Genomic DNA, 20180 nt, shown 5'->3' on the forward strand with positions numbered 1-20180 from the left:
AGGGTGTAGGTAGATGTCTGATGGAGTGCTGACCCTGGGGAACAGAGGCAGAGACAGATGCTGTGAAGTGTAGAATAAACGGAATAAGTTCCAGGATGGTAGAATTAATGGAGGATTCAACAGAGGCTGGGGAGATGTACACAGCTGAAGCTTCATTTCACAAAACCTGTACAGCAGTGTGATGCAGGCATTATAATATAATCCAATAGATGCCTCAAAGCTACTGCAGCTTCAGTGACCCAGGTCATTCCAAAGACACAAGGGTTATTTGGACAGTGCAGGCTTGTGAGCCAGAACAGATGTAGTATGTTGACATTATTTAACAAAAAGTGTGCCTGTACATTTCTTTTCCAGTAAAGACTGTGGCAGTACGGTGGCATGGTTAGTAGAGTGAAGAAGAGAGCCCAAATCTGTAAAGTCAGGAGATGCTCCCATAGTTTCAGATCAGGCCACGTGTGTGAAGAGCTGTTCTGAATATCCATCCCTAGGTGACTTAGTGGTCTGTGACATGAGAGAGACCTCTGTTACGAGTTCAGTGAATCCCATATACCAGCAGCAATAGAAATTCACCAAAGCAATGGTTCCTTAAACAAAATTAGTTTAATTCTCTGAGTATAGAACAAGATCAACACTTAACTTATCTTTCTCTTCTTCTCTCTTCTCTCTTTGGCTTGGCTTCGCGGACGAAGATTTATGGAGGGGGTAAAAGTCCACGTCAGCTGCAGGCTCGTTTGTGGCTGACAAGTCCGATGCGGGACAGGCAGACACGGTTGCAGCAGCTGCAGGGGAAAATTGGTTGGTTGGGGTTGGGTGTTGGGTTTTTCCTCCTTTGCCTTTTGTCAGTGAGGTGGGCTCTGCGGTCTTCTTCAAAGGAGGTTGCTGCCCGCCAAACTGTGAGGCGCCAAGATGCACGGTTTGAGGCGATATCAGCCCACTGGCGGTGGTCAATGTGGCAGGCACCAAGAGATTTCTTTAGGCAGTCCTTGTACCTTTTCTTTGGTGCACCTCTGTCACGGTGGCCAGTGGAGAGCTCGCCATATAACACGATCTTGGGAAGGCGATGGTCCTCCACAACACTATGTTATTTACACAATCCCTCCCCCTAACCTAATCTAAGCGCAAGTGTGTGTAATGTGTAAAGTCCTTTTTACTGGACAATCTTCCACTGTCCATGTTTCCCGTAATCTTCAATCCTGTGCACAGAATCAAACATTCAAGTGAACTTCAGTGCTTTACTTAGAATTACCAGGCAGGAAAGTTGTGGGGGGTTACAGAGAGGTGATTGTTGCTTGTTGGACACCCCAAACAGGAGTGTCTTCTAGAAGAAACTTGTCTTCTTTCCAGGTTCTTCTCCTCTTCACCACACCGGGAAGACGATCCACCACTCCTGATTTCCACAGAGCGTACACTCAGGCAACCATATCAGAACTCTGCCCAGTCTTGAAAAAAGGAAGCCTTTTCAGCAGACTCCTCTTCTGTCCAGCCTTTCCTCAGCCTGCCTCCTGCTGACTCCTTCTCTCTCCTTCTCTGTCCCTTCCCTCCTGATTCAGTTTGAAAATGTTACAATTTCCAGGCTTTACAAAAAACAGATGGCCCCAACTCTCTGCAAATGTTTCAGTTTCTGGGGTGTGCTTGCAGATATTGCTGAAGCCCAGAACCTTCTGTTTGCACCTGCCCTCAGAACTTTGCAAGGCATTGTTCTGTCTGTAAAATGCATGCAACCAAACTGCTAACCCAATGCAACCTTTTATGCATATATTTAATTAGCCCATTGTGTCACAGATCAAGGCAGTTACCAAGAAGTTGCTTTAAGAATCTCCAAGGCTGCTACGAAGTATGGAAGACATGAAAAGCACCAGTGACCACCAAGATTCAGCAAACCCTAAGACTGGCACCACCCAAATATTTTCCTAACAGTGCCAGTGACCTGGGTTTAACCCTGATCTAGGGCTTGCATGTTCTTCCTGAGATTGCATGGACATCCTTGGAATGCTTCAATCTCCTCCAGCATTGCCAAAACGGCATCAATAGGTAGATTAATTCTGGTCTCCTGACTTGAGAATAGATAAACTGGGTTTGGTGGTGGTGCAGAAAGGGTTCCCCCAGTCAATTCCAGAGATGGAGGGTTCACCTATGAGAAGAGATTGAGTTGCCTGGGACTGTACTGCTTGGAATTCAGAGCATGAGTGGATCTTATGGAAACATAAAATGATGAAACGAATAAGATAGAGGCAGGAAAGTCATTTCCACTGGTGGAAGAGACTAGAATGAGGGGACACGGCCTCAAGATTGGAGGAGTAGAATTAGGATGAAAATGAAGAGGTGCTGTTTCTGACAGAGAGTAGTGAATCTGGAATTCTCTGCCCAAGGAAACATTAGATATACTTAAGACACATACATAGAGATTTTTGCATAGGTGGGGATTTTAGGGTGATGAGGAAATGGCCATTGCGTAGAACTGAATTCACAGCCAGATCGGTCATGATCTTATCGAATGGGGGAGCAGTCAGATGGACAACTCCTGGTCCTATTCCTTATGCCCCTAGTGTGGGAGTGAGTGGTAGAATTTGATGAAGTGGGAGTTGATGGACGTGTGGGAAGAATAAAATGGGATTAATGCAGGATTATCATAAAAGTGAATGTGGTCATCATGGCCTTGGTGGGCCGAAGGGCCTCTTTCCATTTTGTTTCTCCCCAGAACTCCATGCATGGAAAGCTGCACTGACCTTCATGTTTGCTCTGTCAGACACATAGCAATCATATGACACAACAGATCAAGGAGCATTGGTGGAGGGGAGAGGGAGGAGGTAGAGTCCTTGGTTTCATCCATGACTCTCTAAGCGCAAGTACACTGATGGATGATCCATCTGCAAGTCAACCTGAAATGGAAGAGTTCAGCTGTCAATCCCTTAATGAACTGCAGAGTCCTGTAGTTCTGTAGCACAGAAAAACTCTTCAGCTCAATTTATACATGCTGACTATACTGGTCTCATTTCAGATTTATTGTCAGAGTACATACGTGACATCATATACAACCCAAAGATTCGTTATCCTGCGGACCAGGCAAAATTACAACTTTTTAATTTTGTTTTTAATTTAGACATACAGCACAATAACAGGCCATTTTGGCCCACGAGTCTGTGCTGCCCAAGTTATACCCCATTAACCTATACCCCCAGAATGTTTCAAATGGTGGGAGGAAACCGGAGCCCCCAGGAATAACCCACGGGTGGCACATATAGAAGATATAGGGAGAACATACTGTCCTTACAGACAGTGTGGTATTCGAACCCCGGACCTGATCGCTGGCACTGTAAAGCCGTTGCACTAACGGCTACACCAACCATGTTGTTGTAGTTATTATAATGTTTAAAAAATACTGCACACAATATACACATATCAACAAATAAAGAAATGTAAACAACTGGCTGTGCCATAAAGTCCAAAAGTAAGAGTCCTTAAATGAGTCCCTGATTGAGTTTGTTGTTGAGGGGTCTGATGGTGGAGGGGTAGCAGCTGTTCCTGAACCTGGTGGAGCAAGTCTTGTGGCACCTACACCTCTTTCCTGATGGCAGCAGTGAGAACAGACCATGTGGTGTGGATCCTTGATGATCGCTGCTGCTGTCCGATGGCAATGTTCCCTTAGCTTCAGAATAGCTATGGGAAAGGATAAAAGCAGACAAAACAGGACAGTGGAAGGGCTAATTACGAAGTGATGAGGCAGGAGCTAGCGAGAGTAAATTGGAAACAGATGTTCAAGGGTAAAAGCAATGAAGTCATGTGGAGGAAGTTTAGGGACCACTTGTGCTGGGTTCAGAGTCAGTTTGTCCCACTGGGACAAGGAAAAGATGATAGGAAAAGGGAACCATGGCTGACGAAACAGGTGAGGTGACTAGTCAAGAGGAAGAAGGAAGCATAAATTAGATATAGGAAGCAGGAAGGACTCATGAGAAGTATATGCTTGCCAGGAAGGAGCAAGAAAGAATTTAGGAGAGCTCGAAAGGGGCATGAGAAGGCTTTGGAAAGTAGGATTAAGGAGAAGCCCCAAGGTGTTCTATGTGTATGTGAAGAACAGAAGGATGACAAGAATGAGGGTGTGGCCGCTGAAGGATAAAGGAGGAGAAAAGGACCTGGAGGTTGGGGACATCCTAAATGAATACTTTCTTCAGTATTCACAAAAGAAAAGGAACTTGATCAAGGTGATGTTGGAATAAAACAGGCCTGTGTGATGGACAATGAGGAGATTAAGGAAGAGGAAGTCTTAGATCTTCTTAAAAACATCAAGATTGATGTCCACGGGGCCGGATGCAATATACTCCGGTTGCTGTAGAAAGTGAGAGAAAAGATAGCTGGATCAGTAGCAATGACCTTTGAATCCTCTTTGGCTGCAAGGGAAATAGGGAGAATCCTGGGGAACGGGTAATGTAAAACACCTTGCTTTAAAAAAAGTAATAGGGAGAATCCTGGGAATTCCAGACCGGTGAGTCTAACAACTGTGGTGTACAAACTAATGGAGAGAATTCTTAAGGATTGGATGTATGAGCATTTGTAGAAGCAGAGTCTACTTTTCTGAAGGGAAGGTCATGCCTCATGAGTCTAGAATTTTCTTAGGAGATAAGAAAAGAAATTGATGAGGGTAGAGTTGTAGATGTGGTCTATGAGTCGCTATCAACAACTCCAAAGACGAGAAGTTACCTGACTGAAAGGGGTTATGACATTGCTTGCTTTATTAGGGTCTCAAGAGGGAGGAACCACAGGTACAATCAGCAAGGGGCAAGCCAGCCATACACATACAAACAGAAGTAACAGTGGTCCCACCACTGTCTACATGGATTTTATTAAGGCATATGACCCCATGAGAGACACATCCAGAAAATCATGACTCATGGGAACAGTGGAACCTTGGCTGTGTGGATAATAAATGGGCTTGCAGGAAGAAAGCAGAGAGTAGTGGTGGAAGGAAAGAATTCTGCCTGGAGGTCAGTTACTAATGGAGTGTCGCGGGGTTCTGTTCTGGGACCTTTGCTCTTTGTGATTTTTATAAATGACCTGGATGGATCAGTGTGGGTGACACCCACTGTGAGGAGTTTTAGATGGAGCTGAAGGTTGTCGAAGGTTGCAGGAGGATCTAGACAGGATGCAGAAAAGTGGCAGATGGAGTTCAATCCGGATAAGTGTGAGCTGATGCATTTTAGAAGGACAAACTAGAACCATTGAAAACTACTGCACTGAAAACAGACCATTTGGCCCTTCTGTGCTGAAACATCATTTCTCTAGTCCCACTGACCTGCACTCATTCCATAACCTTCTGGACATCTCCCATCCACATATATATTCAATTTATTCTTAAAACTCAAGAGCGAGTACAGGGTTACTGGTCGGTTTCTTCAGAGTGTGGATGAACAGAGAGATTGATTGGGTGGTGTTTATGGGGGAGTTGACTGTGGATAGACAATGGAAAGCATTCACAGATCTAATGGAGAAATTGCAAAAATCATTTATACCGGTTTGGCATAAAAATAAACCAAAAAAGGTGACTCAACCGTGGATAACAAGGGAAATTAGAGACAGCATTAGGTCCAAAGAGAGAGCATATCAATTGGCCAAAAAAAGTACCACAACCGAAGACTGGGAGCAGTTCAAGATGCACCAAAGGAGGACAAAGGGATTAATCAAGAGAGCAAAAATAAATTACGAAAGTAAGCTTGCGGCAAATAAGAAAACCGACTGCAAAAGCTTTTATAAATATATCAAGAGGAAAAGATTGGTGAAATCCAGAGTAGGTCCCTTGCAGTTGGAATCAGGGGAATATATAATGGGAAATAAGGAAATGGCAAACCAATTAAATTCTTACTTTAGTTCTGTTTTTACAAGAGAGGATACAAATAACCTTCCAAGGATGTTGGGAAACATAGAGACTAATGCAAGGGAGGAACTGAAAGAAATCAGTATCTCTAAGGACAAGGTCTTGGGGAAATTGATGGGATTGAAGGCAGATAAATACTAAGGGCCTGATAATCTACATCCTAGGGTACTTAAGGAAGTGGCCATTCAGATAGCAGATGCTTTAAGAATTATTTTCCAGAACTCGATAGACTCAGGATCAGTACCCATGGATTGGAGGGTAGCAAATGTTACCCCACTATTTAAAAAGGGGGGGGGTAGAGAAAAAGCGGGGAATTATAGGCCGGTGAGCCTTACATCAGTAGTGGGCAAAATGATGGAATCCATTATTAAGGATGTAATAGCAGAGAAGGGATCGGACAGAGTCAACATGGATTTACAAAAGGTAAATCGTGCTTGACAAATCTATTGGAATTCTTTGAGATGGTGACAGGTAAAATAAATGGGGGAGAGCCAGTGGATGTGGTGTACCTGGACTTCCAAAAGGCCTTCGATAAGGTCCCGCATAAACGACTGGCTTCCAAAATCAAGGCTCATGGGATTGGGGGAAAAATATTGATGTGGATTGAGAACTGGCTGGCAGGTAGAAGACAGAGAGTTGGGATAAATGGCTCATTTTCTGAGTGGCAGGCGGTGACCAGTGGGGTGCCACAGGGATTTGTACTGGGACCCCAGCTGTTCACAATTTACATTAATGATCTGGATGAGGGAATTGGATGTAATATCTCCAAATTTTCAGGTGACACTAAGCTAGGAGGGGTTGTGTGCACGGAAGAGGGGGTCAGGAAGCTCCAGTGTGATTTGGATAAATTGAGGGACTGGGCAGATACATGGCAAATGCACTACAATGTGGATAAATGTGAGGTTATCCATTTTGGTAATACAAACTGGAGGGCAGATTACTATTTGAATGGCAATAGATTAAGAGATGGGGAAGTGCAGAGAGACCTAGGGGTACTTGTACACCAGTCTCTGAAGGCGAGCATGCAGGTACAGCAGGCGGTTAAAAAGGCAAATGGTATGTTGGCCTTCATATCAAGAGGGTTTGAGTATAGGAACAAGGATACCTTACTGCAGCTGTACAGGGCCTTGGTGAGACCACACCTGGAGTATTGTGTGCAGTTTTGGTCACCTTATCTAAGGAAGGATGTTCTTCCAATGGAGGGAGTGCAAAGGCGATTCACCAGGCTGATACCTGGAATGGCAGGAATGACTTATGAGGAAAGATTGCGCAAATTGGGATTGTACTCCCTGGAGTTTAGAAGATTGAGAGGGGATCTCATAGAGACCTATAAAATTCTGGCAGGACTGGACAGAATGGATGCAGATGGGATGTTTCCAATGATGGGAAAATCCAGAACCCGGGGCCATGGTTTGAAGATAATAGGCAAACCATTTAAGACCGAAATGAGGAGGAATTTCTTTACCCAGAGGGTGGTGAATCTGTGGAATCCATTGCCACAGAGGGCAGTAGAGGCAGGTTCATTAAATATATTTCAGAGGGAATTAGATATATTTCTTCAGTATAAGGGTATTAACAGTTACGGAGAGAAGGCGGGGATGGGGTACTGAACTTTAAGATCAGCCATGATCTCGTTGAATGGCGGAGCAGGGTCAAAGGGTCAAATGACCTACTCCTGCTCCTATCTTCTATGTTTCTATGACCTTGTGGTGCAAATCCATACATCCCTCAAGATTGTCTATACAAGTTGATAGGGTAGTTAAGAAGGCTTATGGGATGCTGGGCTTCATTAATGGGGTATTGAGTTCAGGAATAGAGAGGTCATGTTGCAACTCTACAAATCTCTGGTGATACAACACTTAGGGTATTGAATTTGTTCTGGTCACCTCATTATATGAAGGATGTGGAAGCTCTGGAGAGGGGGCAGAGGAGATATACCAGATGTTGCCTGGATTAGGAAACAAGTCTTATGAGGCAAGGTTAGCAGAGCTGGGAGATTTCATGAAAGTAGATTGGGAAAATAAGGTCCGTGTGGGATCCCAGAGAGAGGGTTTGTGGAATGCCTACAGGATGGCTTTTTGGAGCAGTTTGTTAATGAGCCCAGCATGGGATTGGCTGTTCTGCATTGGGTGCAGTGTACTGAACCAGAGTGATTAGAGAGCTGAAGGTAAATGGACCCTGGGGAGGCAGTGATCACAATATGATTGAGTTCACTGTGAAGTTTGTAAAGGAGAGGATAAACTCCGATGTGCTGATATTTCAGTGGGGAAAAGGAAATTGCAGTCGCAATTGGAAGGAGAGGATGGGAGAGGATACAGCCAAAGTCGATTGGAAAAGCACAGAAATGGGAAGGCAGCAGATCAGCAATGGCTGGAGCTTCAACAAGTAATGAGGAAAGTGTAGGATGGGCACAGACCAAAAAGGAAGAAAGTGGTGAATGGAAAAATGAGACGGTTGTGGATGACGAGGGAAATTAAAACCAAAGTGAAAGCAAAAGAAAGGGTATAGAAGGAAGCAAAAATTAGTGGGAAGGTGGAGGATGGGAAACTCGTCAATATTTAGAGAAGACAGCATAGAAGGTGATTTGAAAGAAAAAGATGAATTAGGAAGGAGGTTAGCAAGTAATAACAAAGATTTATTTTTTAAATACACAAAGAGTAAAAAAGTGACCAAAGTAGATGTTGGACCAATAGAAAACAATGCTGGAGAGGCTGTAATTAGAGACAAGGAACTGTATGAACTGTATGAATATTTTAGATCTATCTTCATGTTAGAAGACATTAGTAGCTTACCAGACTCTCAAGGGTCTCTGGGAAGTGAAATGAGTGCTGTCAAGAAAATGAGAGGGAAGGTAAATGGTCTCCCGGATGATGGAATACATCCTTGGGTTCTGAAGCCAAGTAGTTGTAGAAGTTGTGGAGGATTTGGTAATGATCTTCCAGGAATTAATGGATTCTGGCCTGGTTCCAGACGACTGGAGAATAGCGAATGTCACTCCGCTGTTTAAGAAAGGAAGGAGGCAACATAAAGGAAACTATAGACCTATTAAACTGATATCGTGGTTGGGAAACTGTTGAAGTTGATTGTCAAAGATGGGGTGATGGAATACCTGGAGGTGCATGAAAATATAGGCCCAAGTCAGCATGGCTTCCTTAAAGGAAAATCATGCCTGACAAACCTATTGCAATTTTTTGAAGAGCTAACAATAAGGGGAGATGCAGTGGACCTTGTGTCATTGGACTTTCAAAAGACCTTTGACAAGGTGCCACACACAGGGCTGCTAAAGAAGATGGGAGCCCATGGAGGATACGAGCATGGGTAGAGCAGTGGCTGGTCGGCAGGAAACAGAGAATGGGAACAAACTCTTCTGGTTGGCTACCGGTCACCAGTGGTGTTCCGCAGGGATCGGTGTTGGGACGGCTTTTTTTATGTTTGGCTTATGGAATAGATGGCTTTGAAGATAAATGTTCAGGTGATACCAAAATAAGAGGTAGGGTGAAGGTGTGCTGAGGATACGAAAGGTTGCAGAGAGACTTGGACCAATTAGGAGAATGGGCAAGGAGGTGACAGATGAAATACAAATTTGGAAAATATACATTCGTGCACTTTAGTCGAGGAAATGGGAATTCTATTATTTAAATGGGGTGAACTTTAAAATTCTGAAGTGCAAAGGAACTTGGGAGTCCTCGAGCAGGATCCACTAAAGGTTGACCTCCAGGTTGAGTTAGTGGTGAAGAAGGCGAATGTAATGTTGGCATTCATTTCTAGAGGAATAGCAGAGATGTGATGTCAGGCACTGGTGAGACCTCACTTGGAGAACTATGTCCAGTTTTGGGGACCTTGTTTGAGGAAAGATGTTCTAGTGTTGGAGAGGGTTCAGAGAAGATTTACTAGAATGATACCAAGAATGAAAGGGTTAGCAGATGAGAAGAATTATCAGTCTTTGGACTCTACTCGTTGGAGTACAGAAGAATGAGGGCAGACCTTGTAGTGGTATTTTGAATGCTGAAAGGCCTGGCAGAGTAAATGTGACAAGGATTTTCCCTATGGTAGAGGAGTCTAGGACAAGAGAGCATAACTTCAGAATAAAAGGGCATCATTTTAAAAATGATGTGGAAAACTTTCTCTAGCCAGAGGGCCGTTCGTCTGTGGAACTTGTTGCCACTGTGGCAGTGGAAGGGAGATCATTGGGAGTATTTAAGGCCGAGATTGACAGGTATTTGATGAGTCGGGATATCAAGGGTTATGGGGAGAAAGCTGGGGAGTGGGGTTGAGTAGGAGGATGGATCAGCTCATGATTAGAATGGCGGGCCAGACTCGATGGGCCAACTTCTACTCCTATATCTTGCGATCTCGTGATCTTGGAACCTCTTACAATCACTTTTAACACTTTGCAGGAAAGTTACCTAACCACTGACGACTACTTACGATTGTTGGGCGAGATTATCAGTGTGTTTGGAGCAGTCACCATCCTGCTGTTGGAGGTAAGACATTCTCCTTTCCAGCTCACTGCTACTTTTGAGACATTCACCCTGGAATAATGGGTCAGGTGTTCTTGTCAGGAGAGCCCTGAGGGCATTATTGATTATTGATTATTAATTATTAATATCGATTATCTATTATTGATATGTCGATAGTTTTCCTGCACCCCATCAGAGGCAGGTCCAAGATTTAACTCAACTGTAGAAAGCGGTAAGTTTTAGTGCCCAGTCCAACACTGCTACAATAAGGCAACGTACCATCGAAAAGAAGCAAAAGACAGTGAACGTTTCAGGCCTGAGCCCTTCATCAGGAATGTCAAACAACAGGCTAATGCCTGAATAAAATAATGGGGGAGTGGGAGGAGAAGGGGAAGGAGGACAGGTAGTAGGTGTCAGACTAGTAGGTGGATACAAGTGGGAGGGTAGAAGTGAAAGAAGTGAAGTGATGGGGGGGGGGGGGCTGAATTCACCAAATTCACCACAGGAAGCACTTCTTGTCCATCTTGCTACTTTTTTTTCCCCAATGATAATTATTAAGGGCAAATAATTAATATATAAGGAGTGTAAATATCATTGATTAAATCAAAATTTTCTTAATTGTTTACTTAATTAATTTTTTTCTAAATTAGGGCATACAGCACGGTAACAGGCCCTTTCGGCCCAAGAGTCCATGCCACCCAATCTACACCCAATTAACCTACAGCCCCAGTATGTTATGAATATTGGGAGGAAACCCACCCAGACACGGGAAGAACGTACAAACTCCTTACAGACCACGCAGGATTCGAACCTTTGTCCCGATCATTGGCGCTGTAATGGTGTTGCGCTAACTGTTATCTTAAAGGTGCCACCGTGTATGATGAAGATTAATTAAAATGACTGGTGTGAAAATTAAATTCTGTCACACTACCCAGCAGATCCAGAAACGATCTATAAGTGGCACATTTTTATTTTATCGCATGCTGACTTCTCGCTCCTGATCCTGCCACTTGGTATCTTCCTGGGCAAACTTTGCAGCAAATTGAATCTCTGTGCTCTCCTCTCCTCCTGTCTCCGTGGAGCCGCACCATTACAGCAGCTCTGGCAATGCCACCATTTCGTTTTGGTTTTCAGATGAGGCATTTTCTGAACTTTAGGATGAATGTAGAAGAACTTGTTCAAGGAAATTGCTGATGAAGTTTGCTATGGAAATCAAGGGGTAAAAAGATCAGACAAGAAAAGATGTTTGAGATAGATGTATGGATGTGATCTCATTAAATGATAGAAGGCGATGGTCATGGTCTACTCCTGCGGCTTATTGTGCTCACGTGACTGACATGAAGTGTTAAATTGTTGTTCTTTGATTTATTTATCTATGTGTTTGGTCCTGACGACTGCTGCGATTTAGCTTACCAACTGTGCGAGCAACACACATGCCCTTAATTGAAGTGTCTGTAGTCACATACACCGACCTCGAAGGTGCAGTACACAAAAGAGCTGAAGAAACTCAGTAGATCTACAGATGGTGCCTGAGCTCTGACCTGTAATGTTCTAATGTTCTTCCTCTAGCACCAGAAGGAGCTGGACTGGACTCCAGATTTTCTTGTTTGCCTCCAAGATACACTGACAAGCATTGTTTTGCCTGGTATCTGGACAAGTAGCAGGCGCACTACGCAAGGTGTGGAGGAAGAATGACACACAGCAGTTGAGTCGAGGTCAGAGACTGACTTATTGCCCTGCAAGCTCTGTTTAGATTCACTCCTGGCCGCTGACGACGGGAGTGATGTCACCACAGTGCCAGCCTCCATTCCTGCCGTTGCCTGCTGTTTCCCTGCCGTGCAGGAGGTCACATAGGATGACAGCTGTCGGTTCCCACGCGGCACTTGCGATCGGCGCATTCGTCGGCCATTTTGTGAGCCGGGTTGTGACTTGATTAGCGGGCCACTACACGAAGTGTAATTTGCTGCTTTCGTGGGGACTGACTGGTGACTGGCTGCCTAATGTCCAAGTGGGCTGGTTTTAGGTGGTCGAGGGTCATTTCCTGTTTGCCCACAATGTCCAATACACACATCAGCCCATTATGCCTGACAACTTTGTATGGCCACTTGTATGGCCTTTGCAGGAGTGCCCAGTTCGCCTGGTACTCACAGATTTGCAAGTCTTTAGAGATGTAGGATCTGGGCTGGCCATGCGGTGGGGGCTGTGGAGGTGCCAGGGTACTCGGTCTTTCCCTTAATTGTTTTAATGAGTTAGCTAGGTCCTTGGCAACAGCCAAAAATTCCCCCAGCATCATCAGCGACGCACCATAAACCATTTCCACTGCAGAGCCATTAAAGTCCCCTTTTGGCATGGTGCGTATCCCCAGAAGGACCCAAAGCAGTTCAGCCACTCAGTTGGGCCCCTTGAGTCGGGCCGTGAGGGCTGCTTTTAAGTGTTTGTGGAATCCGTTGGCCTGCAGGTGATATGCCTTGGTATGGGGGAGTTGGGTTCCCAACAGTTTGGGTAGCACCACCCAGAACCCTGAGGAAAACTGTCTGTCAGAGGTGAGATGTTCTGGGACTCCAAACCTGGACACCCAGGTTTTGAATAGTGCCCTGTCGCTGGTCTCCGTGGTCATGTCAGCCTTTGGAACCACCTCTGGCCACCTCATGGAACAGTCATCTGTGCTGAGGAGGTATCTCGCCATACGGAAAACCGGTAGTGGCCCCACGATGTCGACGTGGAGATAGATGTACCTGTATCACACTTGTTCAAAAGTCTGGGGAGGTCTTTTAATGTGAGTCTGCACCTTGGAAGCCTGGTAGAGTGTGCAGCTTTTGGCCCAATGACTGACCTGTTTGCGGAACCTATGCAAGACGAACCTGCTGGCCACTGCCTTCACTGTAATTCTGATGGCTGTATCCGCCAGGTTGTGCACCGCATCAAAGACCTGCCGTCTCCATGCTGCCGGCACAATGAGGCAGGGTTTGCTGATGGAGACGTCTGGTTGCCGGGACGATGATGACATCCTTCAGCTTCAGCCAGAAAGCACCTCTGGGATCTCGGGGTCGTCTTGTTATGTCCTGACTTGGGCTGAATAGTCTATGCCTTGGGAAAGGGTATGGATGGACTTGATGACAGGACTGGAGATTGCATCGGCCACCACGTTGTTTTTGCCTGAAACGTGCTGGAAGTCCGTGGTGAATTCGGACACATAGGAGAGATTCCTCTACTGCCTGGCCGACCACAGGTCAGACACTTTGTAGAAGGCGAAGGTTAACAGTTTGTGGTCCGTGAATTGTCTGCCTTCTAGAAAGTATTTGAAGTGCCTGGCCGACAGGTGCAGCGCCCAAACCTCCAGGTCAAAGGCGTTGTATTTGCGTTCAGCTGGCCGGAGGTGCCTGCTAATGAAAGCCAGGGGCTGCCATTGCCCTTCAATGAGTTGTTCTAGGACGCCTCCAACCACTGTGCTCGAGGCATCTACCATAAGGGCAGTTGAAGCCTCCGGCCTGGGGTGAACCAGAAGTGTGGCATTGGCCAATTCATCCATGGCCTTCCGGAATGCCTCCAAGTCTCCTCATCCAGGCAATGTCTTTATTTTTCAATGCCATGAGTGCAAACAGGGGGCATATGATTTGAGCTGCTGCCGGTATGAATCGATGGTAGAAGTTGATCATACTGGCGAACTCCCACAGCCTCTTCACAGTACAAAGTTTCTTGACCTCCGAATGGCCTCCACTTTCTTAGGCAGTGGTTTTTCCCCGTATCTGTCAATCCGATGCCCCAAGAAGTCAATCATGTCCCACCTGAACTGACACTTGGCAGGGTTGATGATCAACCCGAACTCCTGAAAGCGGGTGTATAGTTTCCTGAGGTGGCCCTTGTGCTCTGAATAATTGCTGCTGGCAATTATATCGTCCAAATAGATGAACGCAAATGGAAGATCCCGGGCCACCATGTCCACCAGCTGCTGAAAAGTCTGGGCAGTGTTTTTAAGGCCAAAGAGCATCCTCATGAATTCGAACAGGCTGAAGGGGGTGATTATGGCAGTTTCGGGAATGTCTTTAGGGTGCACTCGGATTTGACGATAACCCCTGATTAAATCGACCTTTGAAAAGATCTGTGTCCCCGTATGTTGGCGGTAAAGGCTTGGATATGGGGTACGGGGTATCTGTTGAGTGCGGTGGCCTCGTTGAGGCATTGATAATCACCACACAACCTCCATCCTCCTGCTGCCTTCGGGACCATGTGCAGAGGGGAGGCCCTGGGGCTGTCCGACCGCCGCACTATCCCCAACTCCTCCATTTTCTTAAACTCCTCCTTGGTGAGGGCAAGTTAATCAGGGGGAGTTGGTGCCCCTTGGTGTGGAATGGGGGGCCCTCGGTTGGGATGTGGTGCCTTACACCGTGTTTTGGTTCGGAGGTGGAAAACTGTGTTACCACGATCAAAGGGAACTCCACTAGGATCCACGGATATGCGTTGTCAGACAGCGTGACCGGAATCAAGATGGGGGGGCAGGTAACTTGGCTTCCCCCAGGGACATCAATTGGAAAGTTCTGGCGTGCACCAAATGCCACCCTTTCAAGTCTTCCTGCAGGCAGTGGGCTCACAGGAAATCGGCTCCCAGAAGCGGTTGCGCCACACCCATGATTGTGAAAGTCCACTTGGACCGGTAGTCATCAGCTCATAGGGGGATGGTGAGGGTGCCGTAAGTTCCCATAGAGGCACTGTTTGTTGCCCTCAGTGCTGGACCTGGCTTGGCATTCCTGGTGTCATAGGCCATGGGGGGAAGGACTCTTATTTCACCACCAGTGTTCACAAGGAAAGCGGGTCGCCTTCCCGACAGAGAGTCCCACACATGGAGGAGGCTGTCATGTTAGCCAACAGCCATTAACAACAGCTGGCCATGGCACTTCCTGGAAACACGCAGGGTGGGCAGCAGCGATGGGTCCCCGCACTCTATCATGGATGGTTAAAACAATTTGGCTGGGTAGGGGGGGTCCACTTGCCTCTCCACCCGTCCTGGCCTTGTTGCCAGCTGAGTTTGGGCGATCTGTTCTATCAAGGCACCATTTTCTTGCTTTGCTTCCCAGAGCACATCCGCCCGGCCTGCAACTTTACACAGGTCGCTGGAGTCTTCGTCAGCAAACAAGTCGGATATCCTCGGGCAGCTGCTCCAGGAAAAACTGCTCAAAGACCAGGCAAAGCCTGTGCCCTTCAGCGAGTGTGAGCATCTCACTTATGAGGGCTGATGGGGCCCTGTCCTCCAAGTTGTCCATATGCAACAATCAGGCAGCACGCTTGTGCTATGGTGGCCTGAAATTGTATGTTGATAGCTCTATGAGGGCACCGCATTTGCCTTATTCCGGCAACGACCCTCGCTGCTGTGTCCTGGTTGAGTGAGCTCTCTACATCGTGGTAGCGGATGTCATCAGCAGCGATCTCTCGAAGGTGGAACTGGGCCTCAGCCTGTTTGAACCACGTGTGGCTTTGATGGCCAGAACGTTGACAGCTTCAACGAGACTGCATGGAGAGCTGCTTGGTCTGTCACGTTAGGGTCCAACTGCCGGTCGGACCTGCTGGGGTCACTGATGTGGCATGCGCACTGCGCGAAGTGTGGAGGAAGAACAACATACAGTAGATGAGTCAAGGTCAACGTCTGGTTTATTGCCCTGCCAGTTCTGTTTATTTTCACTCCTGGCCACTGACGACAGGAGTGGCATCACCACAGTGCCGGCTTCCGACTAGCAGGCATTTCCGCTGTTTCCTGCCGTGTGGGAAGTCACATAGAATAACGGCTGTCAGTCCCCACGGGGCCCTCACAATCTCCGTGATTGTGAGCCGGGTTGCGACCTGATTAGCGGGCCGATACAAACCCACACTTCCATACAGCAGGTAGTGTAATAATGAAAATGCAGGTATAGTGTTAGAGTAACTGAAAAATTGCAGATTTTAGTGAAACCTGGACAAAGTGCAGTTCAACAGCACAGGAGCATTTTCTTCTACCAGTGAGAAATCCATTCAAGAGTTTGAGAACAAGAGGAAAGAAACTGCTTTTGAATCTGGAAGTTCATGGCTTCAAGTTTACGTCTCTTCTGCCTGACAGAAGGGGAGGAAAAGAGTGATGAGGTGGGAGGTGTCCTTTAATGTCGGCAGCTTTCCCGAGACATCGGAATGTGTAGGTGGAGGCGATGGATGTGAGGATGGTTTGTTTTAACGTCATCTGTTGGTGATGATCCAACTCCAGCTACCTTAGATGATCCTGATTTGGGATGCAGCATTGGGATGTTGGGAACTTGAGAATTTAGCTCAGACTTCCCAAAGCTACAACAGCAACAACAGTGCCTTTCTGTCCAAGGGAAAACTGGATGGTTCCCAATATATTCAGTGAAGGCGGACACTCCAACACACAAAGTATTGTTGTCATTGTAAATGGTCTTTGCATTCTCACTGGCTGACCTAATAACCTGCACCAACAACTTGCCTAGAATTTCCCTGCTGCATTACCTGCCATTTTTCTCAGCTCCATATACCCATCTAATCATCTCCTGAAAGGTCGAACCTGAAGGCAGAGTACATGGTTAATGGTAGAATATTTTACAGTGCAGAAGAACAGAGGGGCTTTGGGGCCCAGATCCATAATCTCTCAAGGTTGCCGTGCAGGTTGATAGGAGAGTTAAAAGGTTCCCCTCGCTGGGCTTTATTAGTCGGGGGATTGAGTTTAGGAATCATGAGGTAATGTTGCAGCTCTATAAAACTTTGATGAGGCAATGCTTGAAATATTGTGTTCAGTTCTAATCACCTCATTACAGGAAGGATGTGGAAGCTATGGAGAGGACATTTACCAGAATGTTATCTTTGATTTTTTTTCTCATCAAACCAGATTTAGAAGATATTCAACTGCATAAGAGGCTGCTTAATAATATGAGAACCCATGGAATTACAGGAAAGATATTAGACCGGGTGGAGCATTGGCTAATGGGCAAAAAGCAAAGGTTGGGAATAAAGGTATCCTGTTCTGGCTGGATGCTGGTTACTACTGGTGTTCCACAGGGGCTGCTTCTTTTTGCAATGTATATTGATGATTTAGATTATGGAGTGAATGGTTTTGTGGCAAAGTTTCCAGATAGGTGGTGGAGTGTGAAGTGTTGAGGAAACCGAAAGTTTGCAGAGAAACTTGGACAGTTTAGGAGAGGGGGCCAAAAAATGGCAGATGAGATCCAATGTTGAGAAACCTATGGTTGGACATTTTGGAAGAGGAAATAAACAAGCAGAAAATTATTTGGATGGGGAGAAAATTCAAAATTAGGAAGTGCAAAGGGATTTGGAATAACCTTAAGGATAACCACCAGGTTACCTCAGGCATGTTCCTCTGGTACACTGTTGGAAACCAACCTCCATGCAGAATACAACCCTTTTACAACCATCCTCTGCCTTCTCGGAGCAAGCCAATTCTGTGTCCACAAAGCAAGATTCCTTGGTTTCTATACCTCCTTACATTTTGAATGAGCTTGCATGGGGAACCATTATCAAATGCCTTGTTGAAATCCATACACATGACATCCACCTTCATCAATATTCTTTCTTGCATCTTCCAAGAATTCAGTCAGTCATGACAGACTTGACCTGCCCCTGTTGAAGTCATACTGACTATCCCTCATGAAATGCTTGTAAATCCTTCCTCTCAGGACCTTCTCCAAAAGCTTGCCCACCACTGAAGTAAGGCTCACTGGTCTGTAATTTCCTGGGTTACCTCCACTCCCTTTCTTGAACAGGGGAACAACATTGGTAATCCTCCAATTCTCCAGTACTCTCCAGTGACGATGCAAAGATCATCGCCCTCAGCAGTTTCCTCCTTCACTTCCAACAGGAGCCCTAGGTAAATCCCGTCTGGTCCTGGTGACTTATCTAACTTCATGCTTTCCAAAAGCTCCGACACATCCTCTTTCTTAATATCAACATGTTCAAGTGTTTCAGTCTGCTTTAACTCATCCTCAAAATGCCAAAGTTCTTTTCCTTAGTGAATACTGAGGCGAAATGTTCATTATGGATCTCTGCTATCTCCTGCAACTCCATGCACAAGTTTCCACTATTACCCCTGATGGGTCTTATCCTTACAAGACTCAACCTCTTCTTCTTCAAATACTTGTAGAATGTCTTGGGCAACAGATACCCTGCCATATTGCTTGGCGTGCCACAGGGCATCAGCACAGGCTGCTAACCTGAATGGGTCATTGAAGTCATCATCCACGAGGAATAGGCGGATGTTTTCCAGTGTCTGTTCGAGAAATAACTGCTCGAACAGTAAGCAGGGCCTGTGGTCATCCATTAACACCATTCACGAGGGCCAGGCCGTCCATGTGGAGCAACCGTGCTGCTCGTTCGCGGCAGGAAAGGCCGAAGGTTCGAATAAGAAATGCTTTAATTGCCTCATGCGTGTCGGCGGATGGGGCTGATGTAAAGAGTTGATGATTCATCCGGCAGTCTCCTGGTTGAGCGAACTGACCACGTAGTAATATCTTGTGGAGTCTGCGGTGATCTGCCTGACCTGAAACTGGGCCTCAGCCTGTTTGAACCAGACTAGCAGCTGTAAGGTCAGCAAGACTGTTCTGTGCGCTCGTGTCATTCATCGTGGAGTCCAAAATGCCGTTTTGGACCGTCAGGGTCAACCTCCGTGGTCGGAGCACTGTGCAGCGAACAAAAGAAAAAAACCACACAGAAGTTGTGAGTAAGTTGAACCAATCAACTGACTTTACTAGAACTCTCCGAGAGCTTATCAGCACAACCCTTGCACCCCCCCTCCCCACTACTGGGGCCATTGTGATATTAGCCCAGTACGAGACTGCACCTCCGTGTTCTGCTTCATTTGTGGATCAGTGCAGCCAACTATTGATTTAGAAAACTTTCCTGAACACATTTGATAAACTCTAAGCCATCCAGCCCGTTTACAGTACGGACATCCCAGTCAATATGTGGAAAATATAAATCTACAACTACCACAACCTTAAATTTTCTGCAGATTTACTCCTCGATTTCTTGCTGACCTTTTGGCAACCCCATGAGTGTGGTCATATGCTTCCACTTCCTCAGCTCCACCCATATAACCTCAGTAGAGGAGCCCTCTGGTCTGTCCTGCCTGAGCACAGCTGTGATATTTCCCCTGACAAGCAATGCCACTCCTCCCCCTTTCATACCACCCCACCCACCCCCCCCCCCCGGTTCTATCATGTCTAAAGCAATGGAATCCGACACATTGAGTTGCCCATCCTGCAACCAAGTTTCACTAATGGCCACAATGTCATCATTTCACATGCCAATCCATGCTCTAAGCTCATCTGCCTTTCCTACAATACTCTTTGCATTGAAATAGATGCACCTGGGAACATTTCCACCATGCACAACCTGTTGAATTCGAAGCGTGCATGCAATTTTCACATCATCTTTTCCCACGTCCACTCCTCTATCTACTCTGGCACCCTAGTTCTCAAGCTTCCTCCAAATATACAGTTTAAACCCACTGGAACAGCACTAGTAAACCTTCCCATAAGGAAATTAGTTCCCCTCCAGTCAGAACAGATCCCAATGATCCAGAAACCTGAAGCCCTCCCTCCTGCATTATCTCTTTAATCACATTAAGCTGAATTATCCTTCTATTTCTAACCTCACCAGCCCATGGCACGGGTAGTAGTCCTGTGATCACAACCCTGGTAGTCCCGTCCTTCAACCTAATGCTGAACTCTCCTTGCAGGGACTCTTTACCCTTCCTACCCAAGTCTTTAGTCCCTACATGGACCGCAAAGCTGGCGCTCACCCTCCCTTCTGAGAATGCCATGAACTTGATCTGAGATATCTCGGACCCTGCTACCAGGGAGGCA

General features: G+C 46.2%; 1 protein-coding gene across 2 annotated transcripts in view; it reads left to right on the forward strand.

The window, feature by feature from the left end:
- The window catches only part of LOC138759105 (transient receptor potential cation channel subfamily V member 6-like), a 95167-nt gene that overhangs the window by 43406 nt on the left and 31581 nt on the right, over positions 1-20180 (forward strand). For both annotated transcript variants that reach the window (XM_069929016.1, XM_069929015.1), the window contains exon 9: positions 10264-10350. In XM_069929016.1, coding sequence (XP_069785117.1) covers positions 10264-10350 — 87 coding nt within the window. The remainder of the gene's footprint in view (positions 1-10263; positions 10351-20180) is intronic.

Source organism: Narcine bancroftii, chromosome 3 (assembly GCF_036971445.1).
Source record: "Narcine bancroftii isolate sNarBan1 chromosome 3, sNarBan1.hap1, whole genome shotgun sequence".
Lineage (NCBI taxonomy): Eukaryota > Metazoa > Chordata > Chondrichthyes > Torpediniformes > Narcinidae > Narcine > Narcine bancroftii.